Source organism: Moschus berezovskii, chromosome 21, assembly GCF_049115385.1.
Source record: "Moschus berezovskii isolate FMDL1 chromosome 21, NW_MosBer_1.0, whole genome shotgun sequence".
Classification (NCBI taxonomy): domain Eukaryota; kingdom Metazoa; phylum Chordata; class Mammalia; order Artiodactyla; family Moschidae; genus Moschus; species Moschus berezovskii.
This window is the reverse complement of record NC_142480.1, coordinates 39,934,571-39,953,351: the sequence shown is the minus strand read 5'-3', so window position 1 is coordinate 39,953,351 and position 18,781 is coordinate 39,934,571. Positions and strand designations below refer to the sequence as shown.

Genomic DNA, 18,781 nt, shown 5'->3' with positions numbered 1-18,781 from the left:
TAAGGTTTCCAGGGGCTGGGGTAGAGGGGAGGGAGTTAATGTTTAATGGGCTAGAGTTTCCATTGGAGAACGTGAAAAAGTTCCGGAGATGATGGTGGTGATGATGGGTGCATGATAATGTAGAATACATTTAATGTCACTGAAATGCACTCTTAAATAGTTAAAATGGTGATTTCATGTTATATATGTGTTATAATAAATAAAATATGCAAGATTCAATGTATTGATGGGGTACTTACTATTAAGGTTGAAAACAGGTCTGTGATGGGAAAAGGATACTCTCTGAAATATAAGTACTGGTTACCAAGAGGAAAATTGAGACACTACCCCGCTTGCAGAAGCCCCCATGTTTGGGAAGTGATGGCCGCCTGGTAGGCAGGTGCCCAAGGAGAAAACGGGCTTGATTCAGACAGTCGGCAGAGCCCCAGGTGCACCTCCTATGACACGAAGCAAAGCCTCAGCCTCTGTCTGACGGTCGGGAGAGTAACACACTATTATCTTCTGCTTTGTCCTCCAGGTGGAAGTGACCAAAGAAGTGGCTCTCCTGGCCGAGGCCCCGGTACATGGAAAGAAGGAAGACAGTAATCTCCTAATTGGAACCATATACATTAGGTCAAATAATTTTCTTATTGTCAAGCCACACCAACCCAAAAATCACACCCCAGTCAGAGCGATGTGCAAGCTGGTGTAGGGACAGTGAGTGTCTGACGTCACAGACGCCACTGTCTTATTCCTCCATCCTCAGGGCCTGGCACCTTCGATGAGCTTACTTCCCCAAGTCTTGCAAATGCTCAGGTGGACTCAGAGAGGTAACACAGTGTGTCACCTCTTACCAGAGGGGCCGAGCTGGGGTTGGGATTAGGCCAGCAGTTCTGGCTCTAAAGCAGCAGTAGTTGGCAGACAGACCTAGCGCTCGAGCAGAGCCCATCCAAGTGAAAAAGAAAAGGGGGATTCTCATCAGTGGCATGGGATTTAAACTCACCCCCATGACTTACAAAATTAATTAGATGCTCACCAGGATAATATTTTCCATCATTTATACTTAGCAAACTTTCTGTGAAGATCCAGATAGTAAATATGTTTGGTTCCGTGGATCTTACAGTTTCTGTTTCAACTGCTTGACTCAGCCACATGCAAAAATGACCACAGATAGTACGACAGGGAGGGGCAGGGCTGGTTCCAATAAAATGTTATTCACAACGTAGTGGACTGTAATTTGCCAACCCCTTCTTGATGGAGACAGAGGGTGCCTTTGTGCTTTATCAGGCATGACCGTGTTACCAGTTTACTGGTGGGAGTCACCCTCACATGCCATGTGCTGTTTGTTTCTCCCTAGCAACTGCCTGGTGCAGTTAGCCTGTGATCAAGCTACAGGGTGACATTTTATTCCTCTAGCTGGGATTATTCTGCTAGGAAATCTGAGATCTTTATGAATTTTATTGATTGTTCTTGTGAGTATGACAACTCTTGGGAAAATGGCAAATGATTTATCCTCTTTAGCAAGCATAGTATTTCTGTCAACTCTGGATTGATGTGGAATATTTCCTAAGAACCAAGTGAGGACAGAGGTGGGCGTGGGGATGGGTCACTGTTTAAGGTGTAGGTAGGATATAGCAGCAACACAGTTACATTCGTGGAAGTGTTAACAGCTCTAAGTGAATCTCTCTAAGTTTCATTAAGTGTTTGATTATTTTAGGACAACCAAGTCTATCTTCTTTTCAACTGGTTATCACTGGAGTTGACATAATCTAAGATGGTAAATGGGCTTCCTCAATGGCTCAGAGGTAAAGAATCTGCCTGCCAATGCAGGAGACTCAGGAGATGTGGGTTCAACCCCTGAGTTGAGAAGATTCCCCTGGAGTAGGAAATGGCAACCCACTCCAGCATTCTTGCCTGGAAAATCCCATGGACAGAGGAGCCTGGTGGGCCACAGTCCATGGGGTCTTAAAGAATTGGACATGACTGAACAACTAAGCATGCACTCAGGATAGGAAGACTGAATTGGGAATTCCCCCTCTCTCCTATGGCACCTACAAAGGGAATGACATTTGAGTCTGACTTTTATTATTTACTGTTGCACACAAATAATCAGATGTTATCCTACACTGGCTCAAATATGTGTCATGCCAAGCGGAACTAGTTTCTTCTTTCCATCACGTTTGCCTCTCTGTTCTCTCCTGCAGATGGATGGTTTCTAGCCTACTTCCAAACCCCACCTCAGCTGAGTGTTGGGCGGCCCTCCTACACGATCCTATGACTCTTGATATGGACGCAGTCCTGTCAGACTTTGTTCGGTCCACGGGGGCAGAACCTGGTCTGGCCAGAGACCTGCTGGAAGGTAGGCCTCCTCCAGGTCCCCCAAACCACCCTCTTGGCCATAACTGCCCCCAACTCAGTGACAAAAGATAAGTTTTCTCTTACCTGACAAGGGTGGTACTTGGACTCCTTAAAGAGTCGAAGAGGGTGTGGATGATGTAATTCCTTTTGTTACTCTTGACTTTCATTGGGGAATTGAATAGATCACCTAACTCTCTATAGTAAAAGGCATTCACTAGGTTTTGCTTTGCATTAAAGCTTCTAGATATTGAGTCAAAATCTATCAGTGGCTGTTTTTTAAAGAAAATATATTCAGTAAAGCAGAAATTAGAAACCATTAAAGAGAAACACTTTTGTTGAAGACCTTAGCTTCTTATCTGTGTCTTAGCTGAGACAAAAATATTTCAGGCCAAGGTTTTTGGTGAAAAAAACACCCAATAGCCAACAAATTAGTTGAAAATAATTTACAAGCAAGAAGGCAAATTCATCCTCAAGCTTTTAGAGTGGATATCATTCACTACATGAAAAATGTGCTTAGTCTATATTTAGAATGTTTTGAGATAGTTATTCAGCTATAACCATAATTAAATGAAAGTAATATTTAGTTTCAGTCTCTAAAATGGATTTATTTTGTGTATTTTTACAATTTCTTTTTTTGTGTGTGGTGGAATAAAAAGAACTGGGAAGAACCAATTACAGCTTCTCAGGAGGGTCATGTGTGTTAAAGAGGAGTTTTAAACAATTACTCTTTGCTCCAAATATATAAATTCCTCCTTGTGAAATTAGCAAATACTTGGTCAAAAGTGTAAGTCACAATGATCCCTTCATTTACTTCAGGAAAAATATGACTCACTGTACATTTGCATGGTTGGAGGTAACTACTCTATCCTATTGAATATTAAGACCTCCCTATTGGAGGATTCTGATTAAATGGAAGTAGTTTATAAATTTCCCTGAACCTCCCAGAATTTCAAACATTCTTGGAGTTTAGGATGAAATATGCTTAGAGAATGTATGTGATGTATGTGAATCAAAGTGCTATTCTAATGTTTACCGGATAGCTTTTCACTGCTTTTCTTAATTTTAGTGAGCAGTCATGTAGGGAAGTAGGTTTACAATGAGGTTGGCAACAAGGACTGGGGTAAGTCCAGACTCAACATTTGCTGGCTACAAGATGTAGGGAAGATTATTTTATTTCCCTTCAGCCTTAGCTTCTGTCCGTACATTGAACCTAACCCACTTTCTAGGTTGATCGTGAACATTAGAAGTTGCGATGTAAATGCTTGGTGGGTGGCATGTCCAGCATTTAGAGATGCTCAAACAGTAGCAGATGGAGGTCTTGTCTGATGTTGCTCTCTTTGCAGCTAGTACTGACCTTGCCATTGATATGTGGTTAGTCTTCAACTAAAAGCAAGAGCTTTTAGCTTTTTTTCTTTAATTTTATTTTTTAAGGGAAGATGCAAGAAAATAACTTTTTGTGTAGAGTTCTAAGAATTTGAACACATGTGTAGATTTGTGTTATTACTACCTCTCTCAGAGCACAGAACCATCTTAGCACCCCCAAGAACTCCTCCTGCTCTCTTACGGCCGTGCCTTCCCCAGCCCTGGCCACTGGCAACCCCCATTCCATTTTTATCACTTTGGTTTTGTCTCTTTCGAGAACATCATATACATGGAGTCACAAAGAACCTGACCTTTTCAAATGGGCTTCTTTTCACTCAGCATAATTATTTTGAAATTCATGTGAGCTGATGTGCTTGTCTGTAGTTTGTTCCTTTGTTTTGCTGAGTGATACCCATTGTAGAGATGAACCATGGACCGATTAGCCACTCAACTGTGGGAAGCATTCAGTTGTCTCCAGTTTTTTGCAGTTTTGACTAGAACTGCGATACATTTCAGGACAGGGGTTTTGTGAACAGTTTTAATTTTTCTAGGGTAAACACAGTGGAGGGATTGCTATTTCAAATGGTGAGTGTATGTTTAAAAGAAATTGCCAAACTGTTTTCCAGAGTGCAGCACCATTTAATATTTCTACCAGAAACATGTGGGAGTTCTAGCTACTCCATATCCTCACCACAGTTGGCTTTTTAAAAAAATTTTAGCCATTGTAGGTTTAGAATGTCATCTCCTCATCATATTAGTTTTCATTTTCCCAGTGACTACTGATGCTCAGTTGTTTTCATGTTATTTTCCATTGGTGTATTCTCCCTGGTGAAATGTCTGTTCAAACCTTTTCCCAATTTCTCAGCAAAATTAGGTTGCTGTTTTTTTTTACAGTTGAGTTTTGAAAGTTCATTATATATTCTGAGTATAAATCCTTTGTCAGATACGTGATTTGTAAATATTTTCTCCCAGTCTGTGCTTGATTTTTCACTCTCTTAGCAATGCTTTTGGCAGAGCAGAAGTTTTTTATTTTGCTGGAATCAAATTTATCATTTTTTTCTTTTATGGATTATGCTTTGGGTGACGCATCTAAGAACCTTTGCATAACCAGGTCATGAAGATTTTCTCCTGTGTGAACTCAAAAGTTGTGATGTCTGACTCATTTGGGGCTGATTTTTGTATAACATGTGAGATTTAGGGCAAGCTTCATTTTCATGCATATAGATGACCAGTTGTTCAAAAATGAAGATTATCCTTTCTCCTTTGAATTACATTTACATAGTTGTCACAAACTAAGTGTGTCTGTAGGAGACTATTGATGTCAATTCAGTTTTATTGATCAATATGTCCATTCTTTTGCCGATGCTATACTGTCTTGATTACTATAAATTTGTAGCAAATTTAAAATCAGCATGATTCTTTCAGCTTTGTTCTTCTCTTTCAAAAGTGTTTCAAGTAACCTATATTTTTGCCTTTCCCTATAAACTTGAGGATTAGATTAAATCTATCTATAAAATTTCCTGCTGAAATTTTTATTGGAATTATGGGTAATCTATAAATCACTGCCAACTATGTTATGTCTTCGAATCCATGAAGACATTGTAGCCATATTTTCCATTTATTTAGGGCTTGTGTGAGTTATTTCATAAACAGTTTATAGTTTTTAGCATATTAGATCCTATACATATTTTGTAAGATACATCTTTGGGGGGGATTGAACGTCTATATATGGTTTAAGTTCATTTTCTAATTGTTCATTGCTAGTATGGAAAAATATAATTGATTTTTGCACGCTGTTCTTATATCCTACAATTATACTATACTCAGTTATTTGTTCAAGTGTGTGTGTATGTCTATTCCTTAAAAGTTTCTATTTCTGCAATTATGTTGTTTCCTTTCCAAGGTATGCGTTTTATTTATGTTTCTTGACTTATTCTTCACTTATTCCTATTTATTGTACCAGCTAAAACCTCCAGTAAAATGTTGAATAAGAGTGATGAAAGGGAACATCCTTGCCTTGTTCTTGATCTTAGGGGGAAAGCTTTCCATCTTTCACCATTATGCAGAGTGGGTTTGGTTGATGTTCTTTGTCAAGTGAAGAAAATACCTTTCTGTTCCTAGTTTGCTGAGAGTTTTCTTATGAAGTTTTTTTTTCAAATGCATCTTCTACATCAATTGATATGATTGAGTTGTTTCTCTTCTTTAAACTGCTAATATAATGTATTACATTGATTGTCTTCTAATAGTAAACGAGCCTTTCAGCTGTTATTTCTTCAAAGATTTTCTACTGTACATTTTTCTCATCTCCTATTGGGACTTCGATGATATAAAGGTTAAACCTTTTGTTACTGTCCTACATATCCCTACAGTTCTAATCATTTTCTTTTCTGATATTTTCTCTGTCAATTATTCACTTCTGTTGATCTGCTTATAAAATTACTGAAGCCTCTGACATCTCCATTCTGTTACTGAGCCCATCCAATAATTTTTTATTTTAGTTGTTGAATTTTTTCATTTCTAACATTTCCACTTGATTCTTCTTTATACCTTCTGTTTCTTTGCTGAGGCTTTCTGTATTTTTCAAGAATGTTTGTTCTGTCTTACTTGTTGAAAAATATAATAACTGCTTTAAAGTCTTGGTCAAATAATTCCAATATCTGTGGCATCCCAGCATTGTTATTGATATTTCCCTGGTTTTTGTTATGGTGAGTAAATTTGGATTGAATCCTAGACATTTTGAATATTATGTTTTAAGACTTAGGTTGTTTTTTGAATCTTATAACAGGTATTGTTTGAATCTTATAGCAGATTTTGTTTTAGGAGGTAATTAGCCCCATAAGGTTTAGATCACAAGTCCTCAGTTCCTCAGGACTTCTGTAGATCATGGTTTCAACGTTGAGTCTTTGGGAAGTGCTATTGGATCTGTGTGGTGTACACCTGGTGGCAAACCTGGTGGTCGTTTGCCCCATATTTTACTGCTCCAGGTCCCTGGAATCTACTTAGAGTCAGATCCATACACATGCAGCTCAAGAATTCATAAATAGCTCTAAGGGGTTGCTTTCCTAAGCCCCTGCCATATCATAATTGCCTTGATAGTTCTGGGTCCCTGGGATTCTGCTCTCCAGCCCAACAGCTAGCACCCCGAAGCTCTGTTTGCCCCACACTCTTGCACGTTTGATTTGACTGTACCCATCTCAGAGCTGAGCAGAAGCCAGAGGGAGAGCAATAGCAGTGGGGCTCACCACGCCCCCTGGGATCCACAGCTCTTCTGATTGGAGAGGAAGGTTCCCTGCTTTTCCATTCTGATTTCTTGCCTTCTCTCATTGCTCCACAGGATTGCTTGAGGTCTAAGACACAAGATAAATGTGGAAAGAAAAATTGTTAAGAAAAAAAAAAGATAAGAGGTTTCTATACTCTTTCTGAACATTGGATACCCCTTCTTACTTCTTGAGCCAGAGTAGAGGTCTTCCCTTGGAGCTAATGCCCACTTGAATTCTGGACTACATGAGTTCACGTCAGGGAGCCTAGAAACAAAAAGTGATAAACTCACCACCAGTTCTGTGGTTTTCTTCCTCAGTCTGCCTGCTTACATTGACTTCTTTGGATCCTCACTAGCTGCTCCAGGCATGCTGTCCAGGCAAAAAGGTGATTTCAGTAGGAGAGACACATGGAGTATCCTTCCATCATATACCCTGCAAACTATCTTCTGTTTTTACAAGTGGGAAGCCCAAGGTTCCCTGCACATGGCAGGTTCTTTAAGTTGTCAGTTATTTGGGTCAAGAATTTTCTAAAAGTCAATGTTTCAAAGGACAAACTCTTTTCATTGTGAGGTCTCAGACCTTTCTAAGGGTAAAACATTTTCAGTGATGGCAGAAGCTGGGTGAAAGGTACATGGGCCTCTCTGTAGTACTTTTTAAACTATTTGTATGTTTTTATGAAAGCAACTTTAAGTAACTTGGGCTTCCCTGAAAACTCAGCTGGTAAAGAATCCGCTTGTAATGCAGGAAACCCTGGTTTGATTCCTGGGTTGGGAAGATCCCCTGGAGAAGGAATAGGCTACCCACTCCAGTATTCATCGGCTTCCCTGATGGCTCAGATGGTAAAGAATCTGCCTGCAATGCTAGAGACCTGGTTTAATCCCTGGGTTGGGAAGATCCCCTAGAGGAGGGCATGGCAGCCCACCCCAGTATTCTTGCCTAGAGAATCCCCATGGACAGAGGAACCTGGTGGGCGACAGACCATGGCGTCGCAAAGAGCTGGACACAACTGAGCGACCAAGTACACACAGCACATGGAAATGACTTAAATGTCCATCAACAGATGAATGAATAAAGAAGACATGGTGTATATATACAGTAGAATATTACTCAAATTTTCATGTAAAAAAATGAAATAATGTCATTTGCAACAACATAAATGGACCTAGATATTATCATACTGAGTGAAATAAGTCAGATAGAGAAAGACAGATATCATATGATATCACCTTTATGTGGAATCTAAAAAAAGTGATACAAATTAACTTATTTAGGAAACAGAAACAGACCCACAGACAGAAAACAAACTTATGATTACCAAAGGGGAAAGTCAGAGAAGGATCATTTAGAAGTTTTGCATTAACAGATACATCCTACTATGTATTAATATAAAATAGACAACCAACAAGGACCTACTGTATTGCAGAGGGAACTATACTCAGTATTTTATAATAACCTATAAGGGGAAAGAATTTGAAAAAAATGTATACATAAATACATATTATGTATGTATGTATAGCTCAAACACTTTGCTGTATACCTGAAACTCAAACAACATTGTAACTCAACTAGACCTCAATTTTTAAAAAGAGTAAGTGAAAGAAAACCATTTGTGTGTTTTTAATTAATTTATTTATTTCAAAATAAAAAGTTCATGGAATATTACTCAGATATAAAAAAGAACACGTTTGAACACAGTTCTAATGATATGAATGAACCAGGAGCCTGTTATACAGAGTGAAGTAGGTCAGAAAGAAAAGACAAATATTGTATATTAATGCATACATATGGAATCTAGAAAGATGGTACTGATGATCCTATTTGCAGGGCAACAAAGGAGACACAGACATAAAGAACAGACTTTTGGTCACCATGGGGAGAGAGGGGGTAGGAAGACTCAAGAGAGTAGCATTGAGACATATACACTACCATATGTAAAATAGGTAGCCACGGATATTTGCTCTATGATGCAGGGAATCCAAAGCTGATGTTCTGTGACAACCTAGAGGTGTGGGATGGGGAGGGAGGTAGGAGGGAGGTTTAAGAGGAGGGTTAATGTATATGTTTCTGGCTGATTCATGTTGATGTATGATAGAAATCATCACGATATTATAATTATCCTCCAATTAAAAATAAAATACAATTTTTTAAGAAAAGTTAAAAACATACAAGAATGGGAATCACAGAATGACAGAGGGAAACAGTAGCAGTTCAGTTCATTTCAGTCACTCAGTCGTGTCCGACTCTTTGCAACCCCATGGGCTATAGCACGCCAGGCTTCCCGGTCCATTAACAACTCCCAGAGCTTGCTCAAACTCATGTCCATCAAATCAGGGATGCCATCCAACCATCTCATCCTCTGTCGTCCCCTTCTGCTCCTGCCTTTGATCTTTCTAGGCATCAGGATCTTTTCCAGTGAGTCAGTTCTTTGCATCAGTGGCTAAAGTATTGGAGCTTAAGCTTTAGCATCAGTCCTTCCAATGAATATTCAGGGCTGATTTCCTTTAGGATAGACTGGTTTAATCTCTCTGCAGTTCAAGGGACTCTCAAAAGTCTTCTGCAACATCACCATTCTAAAGCATCAATTCTTCCTTGCTCAGCTTTCTTTATGGTCCATTTCTCACATCCATACATGACTACTGGAAAAACCATAGCTATGACTCTATGGAACTTTGTCAACAAAGTAATGTCTCTGTTTTTTAATATGCTGTCTAGGTTGGTCATAGCTTTTCTTCCAAGGAGCAAGCATCTTTTAATTACATGGCTACAGTTACCATCTGCAGTGATTTTGAAGTCCAAAAAAATAAAGTCTGTCACTGTCTCCATTTTTTCCCATCTATTTACCCTGAAGTGATGGAACTGGATGCCATGATCTTCATTTTTTGAATGTTGAGTATTAAGCCAGCCTTTTCACTCTCCTCTTTCACTTTCATCAAGAGTCTCTTCAGTTCCTCTTCATTTTCTGCCACAAGGGTGGTGTCATCTGCATATCTGAGGTTACTGATATTTCTCCTGGCAATCTTGATTCCAGCTTATGCTTCATCCAGCCCAGCATTTCTCATGATGTACTCTGCATATAAATTAAATAGTCTAACTAAAGATTCATCTGTTTTATCTTTTCAAAAAAAACTCTAAGTTACATTTATTTTTCTATTGTTTTTCTGGTTTATATTTTATTTATTTCTACTCTGATATTTGTTTTTTAATTTATTTTAATTGGAGGCTAATTACTTTACAATATTATATTGGTTTTGCCATACATTGACATGACTCCGCCATGGGTGTACATGTGTTATTTGTTATTTCTTTCCTTCTATTGTGGATTTAGTTTTATTCCTTTTCTAGTGCCTTGAGGTATAAAGTTAGGTAACTTAATTGATATCTTACGTTTTTCTTAGTTTAAGCACTTATCATTAAAAAGGTCCCTCATAGAACTGCTTTTATAGCAAATCATAAGTTCTGTGTTGTGTTTCCATTTTCATTTGTTTCAAGATTTTTTGTTTTCTCTTTTGATTTCTTCTTTTACTTATTGATTGTTCAGGAATATGTTTTTTAATCTCCATATACTTGTGAATTTTCCAGTTTTCTTCTTGTATCTGATTTCTATTTTTATACCAATGTGGTCAGAAAAGATACATGGCATGATTTCAGTCTTTTTTAAATTTTTTAAGACTTATTTTGTGGCCTAACATATCTCTGTCCTGGAGAATCTTCCATGTGCACTTGAGAAGAATATATAATCTGTTGCTGTTGAATGGGTCGTTCTGTGTATGTCTGTGAGGACTCCATGTTTTGAAGTTTGTTTAAATCCACATGTTCCTTTATTGTTTTTTATCTAGATGATTTATCAATTGTTGAAAGTGTGATACTGAGGTGCCCTGCCATTAATATATTGCTGTGTATTTCCCTCCCTTCAGATTTGTTAATATTTGCTTTATATATTCAGGTCCTCCTATGTTGGGTACATAGTTATTTGAAAATTTATGTAATCTTAATGAATTTACCCCTTTATCATCATATAAAAACCTTCTTTATCTTTTGTTACCACTTTTGGCCTAAAGCATTTATATGTATGTAATATCGCTATTGCAGCTTTCTTTTGGTTTCCACTGAAAGGGAATATCTTTATCCCTTCATTTTCAGTCTCTGTGTGTCCTTAAAGCCAAAGGGAATTTCTTACAGGCAACATATAGTTGGGTATTATTTTTTCATTCATTCAGCCACTCTTTGGATTCGAAAATTTAGTCCTTTTACGCTCAAAGTAATTATTGACAGATATAAACTTACTATTACCATTTTATTCATTGTTCTCTGATGTCTTTTCAAAATTCCTTTGTTCCTTTTCCCTCTTCTGCTGTCTTCCATTGTTATTTGATGATTTTCCATAATGGTATTCTTTTATTTTTACTTTATCTTTCACATATCTATATAGGCTTTTGCTTTGTGTGGTTATCATGAGGCTGACAAAAAACATATTTGTGATAGTCTATTTTAAGTTCATACAACTCAACTCTGAACAAATGCAAAAGCTCTACATTTTTATACTCCTCAATATGTCATACTTTTGTGTCAAATTTTCTTTATACATTCTATATCCGTTAACAAATTTATTATGATTATTTTTAATACTTTTATCTGAATCTTAATGATAGGATTATATGTGATTTACCTACCACCATGACAATATTAAAGTATTCAAAATTAACTGTATTACTCACCTTTATTAGTGAGTTTAATACTTCACATGTTTTATGTTACCGATTAGCATTCTTTTGTTTCATCTTGAAGAACTCCCTTCAACATTCCTTTTAAAGCTGATCTAATGGGTGAATTTAACTCAGATGACCATTATATCTACTACTGTGGGCAGGAATCCCTTAGAAGAAATGGAGTAGCCATCATGGTCAACAAAAGAGTCCGAAATGCAGTACTTGGATGCAATCTTAAAAACGACAGAATGATTTCTGTTCGTTTCCAAGGCAAACCATTCAATATTACAGTAATCCAGGCCTATGCCCCAACCAGTAACACTGAAGAAGCTCAAGTTGAATGGTTCTGTGAAGACCTACAAGACCTTCTAGAACTAACACCCAAAAAAAAATGTCCTTTTCATTATAGGGGACTGGAATGCAAAAGTAGGAAGTCAAGAAACACCTGGAGTAAAAGGCAAATTTGGCCTTGGAGCACGGAATGAAGCAGGGCAAAGGCTAATAGAGTTTTGTCAAGAGAACGAACTGGTAATAGCAAACACCCTCTTCCAACAACACAAGAGAAGACTCTACACGTGGACATCACCAGATGGTCAACACCGAAATCAGATTGATTATATTCTTTGCAGTCAAAGATGGAGAAGCTGTATACAGTTAGCAAAAACAAGACCAGGAGCTGACTGTGGCTCAGATCATGAACTCCTTATTGCCAAATTCAGACTTAAATTGAAGAAAGTAGGGAAAACCACTAGACCATTCAGATATGACCTAAATCAAATCCCTTATGATTATACAGTGGAAGTGAGAAATAGATTTAAGGGACTAGATCTGATAGTCCTTGTACTGCAAGGAGATCCAACCAGTCCATTCTAAAGGAGATCAATCCTGTGTGTTCATTGGAAGGACTGATGCTAAAGCTGAAACTCCAACACTTTGGCCACCTCATGCGACGAGTTGACTCACTGGAAAAGACTCTGATGCTGGGAAAGGTTGGGGGCGGGAGGAGAAGGGGACGACAGAGAATGAGATGGCTGGATGGCATCACCGACTCTGTGGACATGAGTTTGAGTGAACTCCGGGAGTTGGTGATGGACAGGGAGGCCTGGCGTGCTGTGATTCATGGGGTTGCGGAGAGTCGGACACAACTGAGCGACTGAACTGAAGTGAACTGAACGGTAACAAAAGCATTCAGCTTTTCTTTGTCTGGAAAACTCTTTATCGCTCCATTAATTCCAAAGGACCACTTTGCTTGGTAGAGTATTTTTGGTTGGAAGTTTTTGCCTCTCAGCACTTTGAATAACATCCCACCATTTTCTAGCCTGCAAAGTTTTGCTGAAAAATTTGCTGGTAGTCTCATGGAAGTTCCTTGGTACATAATATGTTACTTTTCTCTTGATGCTTTAAAGATTCTCTCCTTGTGCTTAACTTTTAAGCTTCATTACATGTGTCTCAGTGTGGATAAATTTCGATTGAGCTTTTTTGGAATTTTCTGGGCTTCCTGGATCTGGATGTTCCTTTCCCTACATTAGGGAATTTTCGGCCATTATTTCTTTGAATAGACTTTCTGCCCCCTTTTCTCTCTTATTTTCAAACCCCTGCAATGTGTAGTTGATCATCTTGATTGTGTCTCCTAAAAGCTGTCTTCACTCTTCTTCATTCTTTTTTCTTTTGGCTCCCCTGATTGGATGAATGCCACGCTCTGTCTTCTGGTTCATTGATCCTTTATTCTATTTGATCTGGTCTAATGTTGAACCTCTTTATTGAATTTTTCAGTTCAGTTATTATATTCTTTAGCTCTGTGATTTTTCCTTGCTGCTGCTGCTGCTAAGTCACTTCAGTCATGTCCGACTCTGTGCGACCCCATAGACGGCAGCCCACCAGGCTCCCCTGTCCCTGGGATTCTCCAGGCAAGAACATTGGAGTGGGTTGCCATCTCCCTCTCCAATGTGTGAAAGTGAAAAGTGAAAGTGAAGTCTCTCAGTCATGTCCGACTTGTAGCGACCCCATAGACTGCAGCCTACCAGGCTCCTCCGTCCATGGGATTTTCTAGGCAATAGTACTGGAGTGGCTTGCCATTGCCTTCTCCGTGATTTCTCCTTAGTACTTTGTTATATTTGCTCTTTACTGAAATTCTAACTTTGTTCAGGTGTTACTCTCTTGACCTCAGTGAGCAACTTTATGGCCATTATTTGGAATTCTCTATCATGTAAATCACTTATATCCATTTCACTAAGATCTATTTTTGGAGGTTTATCTTGTTCTTCTGTTTGAAACATATTCTTCTATTTCTTCATCTTTCTTGACTCTATATGTATTAGATAAAACAGTCACCTTCTTCTCCCAAGTCTTGGCAGAGTGCTCTTGTGTAGTTAAATGAGTCTTATCATTTAGCCCAGCCCAAGCTTTTAATTATCTTTCAAAACTTTGTGATTTTCCAAGCTGCCTTTTTTGCACTTAGTGGCTCCCAGTAGTTGAGAATGTGCCAAGACTGTCAGTGTTCCAAGGGAAGGATCATAGTTATCACCTAGATTCAGGTCAATTAGAAGATGAACCCATAGGCACCACCTGGTAAAGTATTAGTTAAGGCCCTTCCATGGACAAACTTAGAGATGGGCAATTTTTTCCTGCTCCCTCTGTGCCAAGGGAGGGAGAACTAAGAACTGCTTCTTCATTTGCTTCAGTCCCATGGGACTTACAAATACAAATCTTATTGGCGGTCAGAGTAAAGAGATCCTAGATTCCATAACTCAATCAGCAGACTCAAAATGTAGGGTTCTAGACATGTGTTTCTTCCAGGGAGATACTGATGTCTTGTTGTTGGATCAGGCTGGAGGAAGAAGGTGAAGAAGGTGTCCATTAGTATCACCAGTCTCTGGGGAAGATCATTTCCATTCTCTAGATGCCTTCTCAATTAAAAGCCTCTCCCTCAGGTATCAGGTTTTAAAATGTGCAGATAAACCCCTTTCAGGGAAAGACAAAGAGAGGAACATTTTAGCTTGAGCAGAACATTATATATTTTTCAACTGGCTGCCAAGAATAGATGAAAAGAATACCTCAATGTTGTAAAATTTCCACCAGACCCTTTCCCAAGGCATACATCTCAAGATAACTTCAGTACAAGATTAGCCAGAAGGAATGAGTTCCTGTTGAGAAGGAAAGCATGCCTTTAAGTAAGATATATTGTTGCTATATAATCATTAACACAGTGCCTGTGTGACTGCTCTGACATAGAATGTGTACCTCCCCCGCTAAGGGGCCTTGGACTACTTATCAAACTGCCTGAAGTTAACTATATCAATCTCACTGAGCATAATTTTGAGATTCATTTGTGTTGTATATCAGTAGCTTATTTCATTGCTCATAGATATTCCAATTATGTGTATATACCACAGTTAGTTTATTTGTTCACTGTTTGATGGGCATCTGAGTGGTTTCCAGATCTGGCTATTATGAATAAGACTGCTACAAGCATTCTTATGTGTCCTTTTTTTTTTAAATCAATTTATTTATTTTAATTGGAAGCTAATTACTTTACAATATAGTGGTGGTTTTTGCCATACATTGACATGAATCAGTCATGGGTATACATGTGACCCCATCCAAAACCCCCTTCCCACCTCCCTCCCCATCCCATCCCTCTGGGTTGTCCCAGTGCACCGGCTTTGAGTGCTCTGTTTTATGCATTGAACTTGGACTGGGCATCTATTTCACATATGGTAATATACATGTTTCAATGCTCTTCTCTCAAATCATCCCACCCTCGCCTTCTCTCACAGAGTCCAAAAGTCTGTTCTTTACATCTGTATCTCTTTTGCTGTCTTGCATATAGGGCCATCGTTACAATCTTTCTAAATTCCATATATATGCATTAGTATACTGTATTGGTATTTTTGTTTCTGACTTACTTCTCTCTGTATAATAGGCTCCAGTTTCATCCACCTCATTAGAACTGATTCAAATGTATTCTTTTTAATAGCTGAGTAATATTCCATTGTGTATATGTACCACAACTTTCTTATCCATTTGTCTGCTGATGGACATCTAGGTTGCTTCCATGTCCTGGCTATTGTAAACAGTGCTGTGATGAACATTGGGGTACATGAGTCTCTTTCCATTCTGGTTTCCTCAGTGTGTATGCCCAGCAGTGGAATTGCTGGGTCATATGGCAGTTCTATTTCCAGTTTTTTAAGAAATCTCCACACTGTTCTCCATAGTGGCTGTACTAGTTTGCATTCCCACCAACAGTGGAAGAGGGTTCCTTTTTCTTCACACCCTCTCCAGGATTTGTTTGCAGACTTTTTGATAGCAGCCATTTTGACTGATGTGAGATGGTACCTCATTGTGGTTTTGATTTGCATTTCTCTGATAATGAGTGATGTTGAGCATCTTTTCATGTTTGTTAGCCATCTATATGTCTTCTTTGGAGAAATGTCTGTTTAATTCTTTGACCCATTTATTGATCGGGTCTTTTATTTTTCTGGTATTGAGCTGCATAAGCTACATATATATTTTTGAGATTATTTGTTAGTTGCTTCATTTGATATTATTTTCTTCCATTCTGAAGGCTGTCTTTTCACCTTGCTTATAATTTCTTTCATTGTGCAAATGCTTTTAAGGTTACTTAGGTTCCATTTGTTCATTTTTGCTTTTATTTCCATTATTCTGGGAGGTGGGTCATACAGGATCTTGCTGTGATTTATGTCAGAGAGTGTTTTGCCTTTGTTTTCCTCTAGGAGTTTTATAGTTTCTGGTCTTACATTTAGATCTTTAATCCATTTTGATTTTATTTTGGGATATGGTGTTAGAAAGTGTTCTGCTGCTGCTGCTGCTGCTGCATCACTTCAGTCGTGTCCGACTCTGTGTGACCCCATAGACGGAAGCCCACCAGGCTCCCCCGTCCCTGCGATTCTCCAGGCAAAAACACTGGAGTGGGTTGCCATTTCCTTCTCCAATGCATAAAAGTGAAGTCGCTCAGTCATGTCCGAAAGTGTTCTAGTTTCATTCTTTTACAGGTGGTTGACCAGTTTTCCCAGCACCACTTGTTAAAGAGATTGTCTTTTCTCAACTGTATATTTTTGCCTCCTTTGTCAAAGATAAGGTATCCATAGGTGTGTGGATTTATCTCTAGGCTTTCTATTTTGTTCCATTGATCTATATTTCTGTCTTTGTGCCAGTACCATACTGTCTTGATGACTGTAGTTTCGTAGTATAGTCTGAAGTCCAGCAGGTTGATTCCTCCAGTTCCATTCTTCTTTCTCAAGATTGCTTTGGCTATTCAAGGTTTTTTGTATTTCCATACAAATTGTGAAATTATTTGTTCTAGTTCTCTGAAAAATACCATTGGTAGGCTTGATAGGGATTATATTGAATCTATAGATTGCTTTGGATAGTATACTCATTTTCACTATATTGATTCTTCCGATCCATGAACATGGTATATTTCTCCATCTATTTGTGTCATCTTTGATTTCTTTCATCAGTGTTTTATAGTTTTCTATATATAGATCTTTTGTTTCTTTGGGTAGATTTATTCCTAAGTATTTTGTTCTTTTCATCACAATGGTGAATGGGATTGTTCTCTTAATTTCTCTTTCTATTTTCTCATTGTTAGTGTATAGGAATGCAAGGGATTTCTGTGTATAATTTTATATCCTGAAACTTTACTATATTCATTGATTAGCTCTAGTAATTTTCTGGTGGTGTCTTTAGGGTTTTCTGTGTAGAGGATCATGTCATCTGCAAACAGTGAGAGTTTTACTTCTTTTCCGATCTGAATTCCTTTTCTTTGTTTTTCTTTTCCGATTGCTGTGGCTAAAACTTCCAAACTCTGTTGAGTAGTAGTGATGAGAGTGAGCACGCTTATCTTGTTCCTGACTTTAGAGGAAATGCTTTCAGATTTTCACCATTGAGGATAATGTTTGCTGTGGGTTTATTATATATGGCTTTTATTATGTTGAGGTATGTTCCTTCTATTCCTGCTTTCTGGAGAGTTTTTATCATAAGTCTATGTTGAATTTTGTCAAAGGCTTTCTCTGCATCTATTGAGATAATCATATGGTTTTTATCTTTCAATATGTTAATGTGGTCTATCACATTGATTGACTTGTGAATATTGAAGAATCCTTGAATCCCTGGGATAAAGCCCACTTGGTCATGATGTATGATCTTTTTAATATGTTGTTGGATTCCGTTTGCTAGAATTTTGTTGAGAATTTTTGCATCTGTTCATCAGTGATATTGGCCTGAAGTTTTCTGTTTTTTGTGTCATCTTTGGTTTTGGTATTAGGGTGATAGTAGCCTCATAGAATGAGTTTGAGAGTTTACCTTCCTCTGAAATTTTCTGAAAGAGTTTGAGTAGAATGGGTGTTAGCTCTTCTCTAAATTTTTGGTAGAATTCAGCTGTGAAGTCATCTGGTCCTGGGTTTTTCTTTGTTGGAAGATTTTTGATACAGTTTCAATTTCTGTGCTTGTGATGGGTCTGTCAAGATTTTGTATTTCTTCCTGGTTCAGTTTTGGAAGGTTATATGTCTTTTTATGGATAAATGGTTTCATTTTTCTTGGATAAATATGTAAGAGTAGATATCTAGGATCATAGTTAAATATAATTGGATTGTAGGTGGTATGCGTTCAGCTTTAGAGGAACTGCTGGACCTTTTCATATCGTGTTTGTATTGTTTTATACTCCCCGTAACCGTGTATAACAGTTCCAGTTGCTCCATAATCTTAATGAGCAATCTTTGGTGTTGTCATATTCTTTACTTCAGCCATTCTGGCACACAGGTAGTGATATCTTGCAGCACTTCTTATATTACTTAAAATCAGGAATGTTTATGTCATCAAAGTCTGGTGTCATAGTGAATTTTTTTTTTTATTGCTACATTACTGAATCATCCCAGAATTTAGCAGCTTAAACCACCTTTTGTATACCCTCACATACCATTTCAGGGGACTGAGAACCCAGAAGTGACTTAGCTGTGTGGTTCTGGCTCCATCTTTCATGAAATTACAGTCAAGTTGGAGCTGCATCATCTGAAGCTTGACTGAGATTGGCGGAATCTGTTTCAGGATCCTCACATGGTAGCCAGCAGGTCTCCACTCTTCACTGGCACTTGGCAG

The 18,781-nt window shown here is 38.2% G+C and overlaps 1 protein-coding gene across 1 annotated transcript in view; it reads left to right on the top strand.

The window, feature by feature from the left end:
• The first annotated feature begins 523 nt into the window (after nt 1–523).
• OTUD7A (OTU deubiquitinase 7A) overlaps nt 524–18,781 on the top strand; it is a 148,970-nt gene continuing 130,712 nt past the window's right edge. The window contains exons 1-2 of the mRNA XM_055417999.2: nt 524–612; nt 2,184–2,338. Of these exons, the coding sequence (XP_055273974.2) occupies nt 2,188–2,338 (151 nt within the window). The 5' untranslated portion in view covers nt 524–612; nt 2,184–2,187. The remainder of the gene's footprint in view (nt 613–2,183; nt 2,339–18,781) is intronic.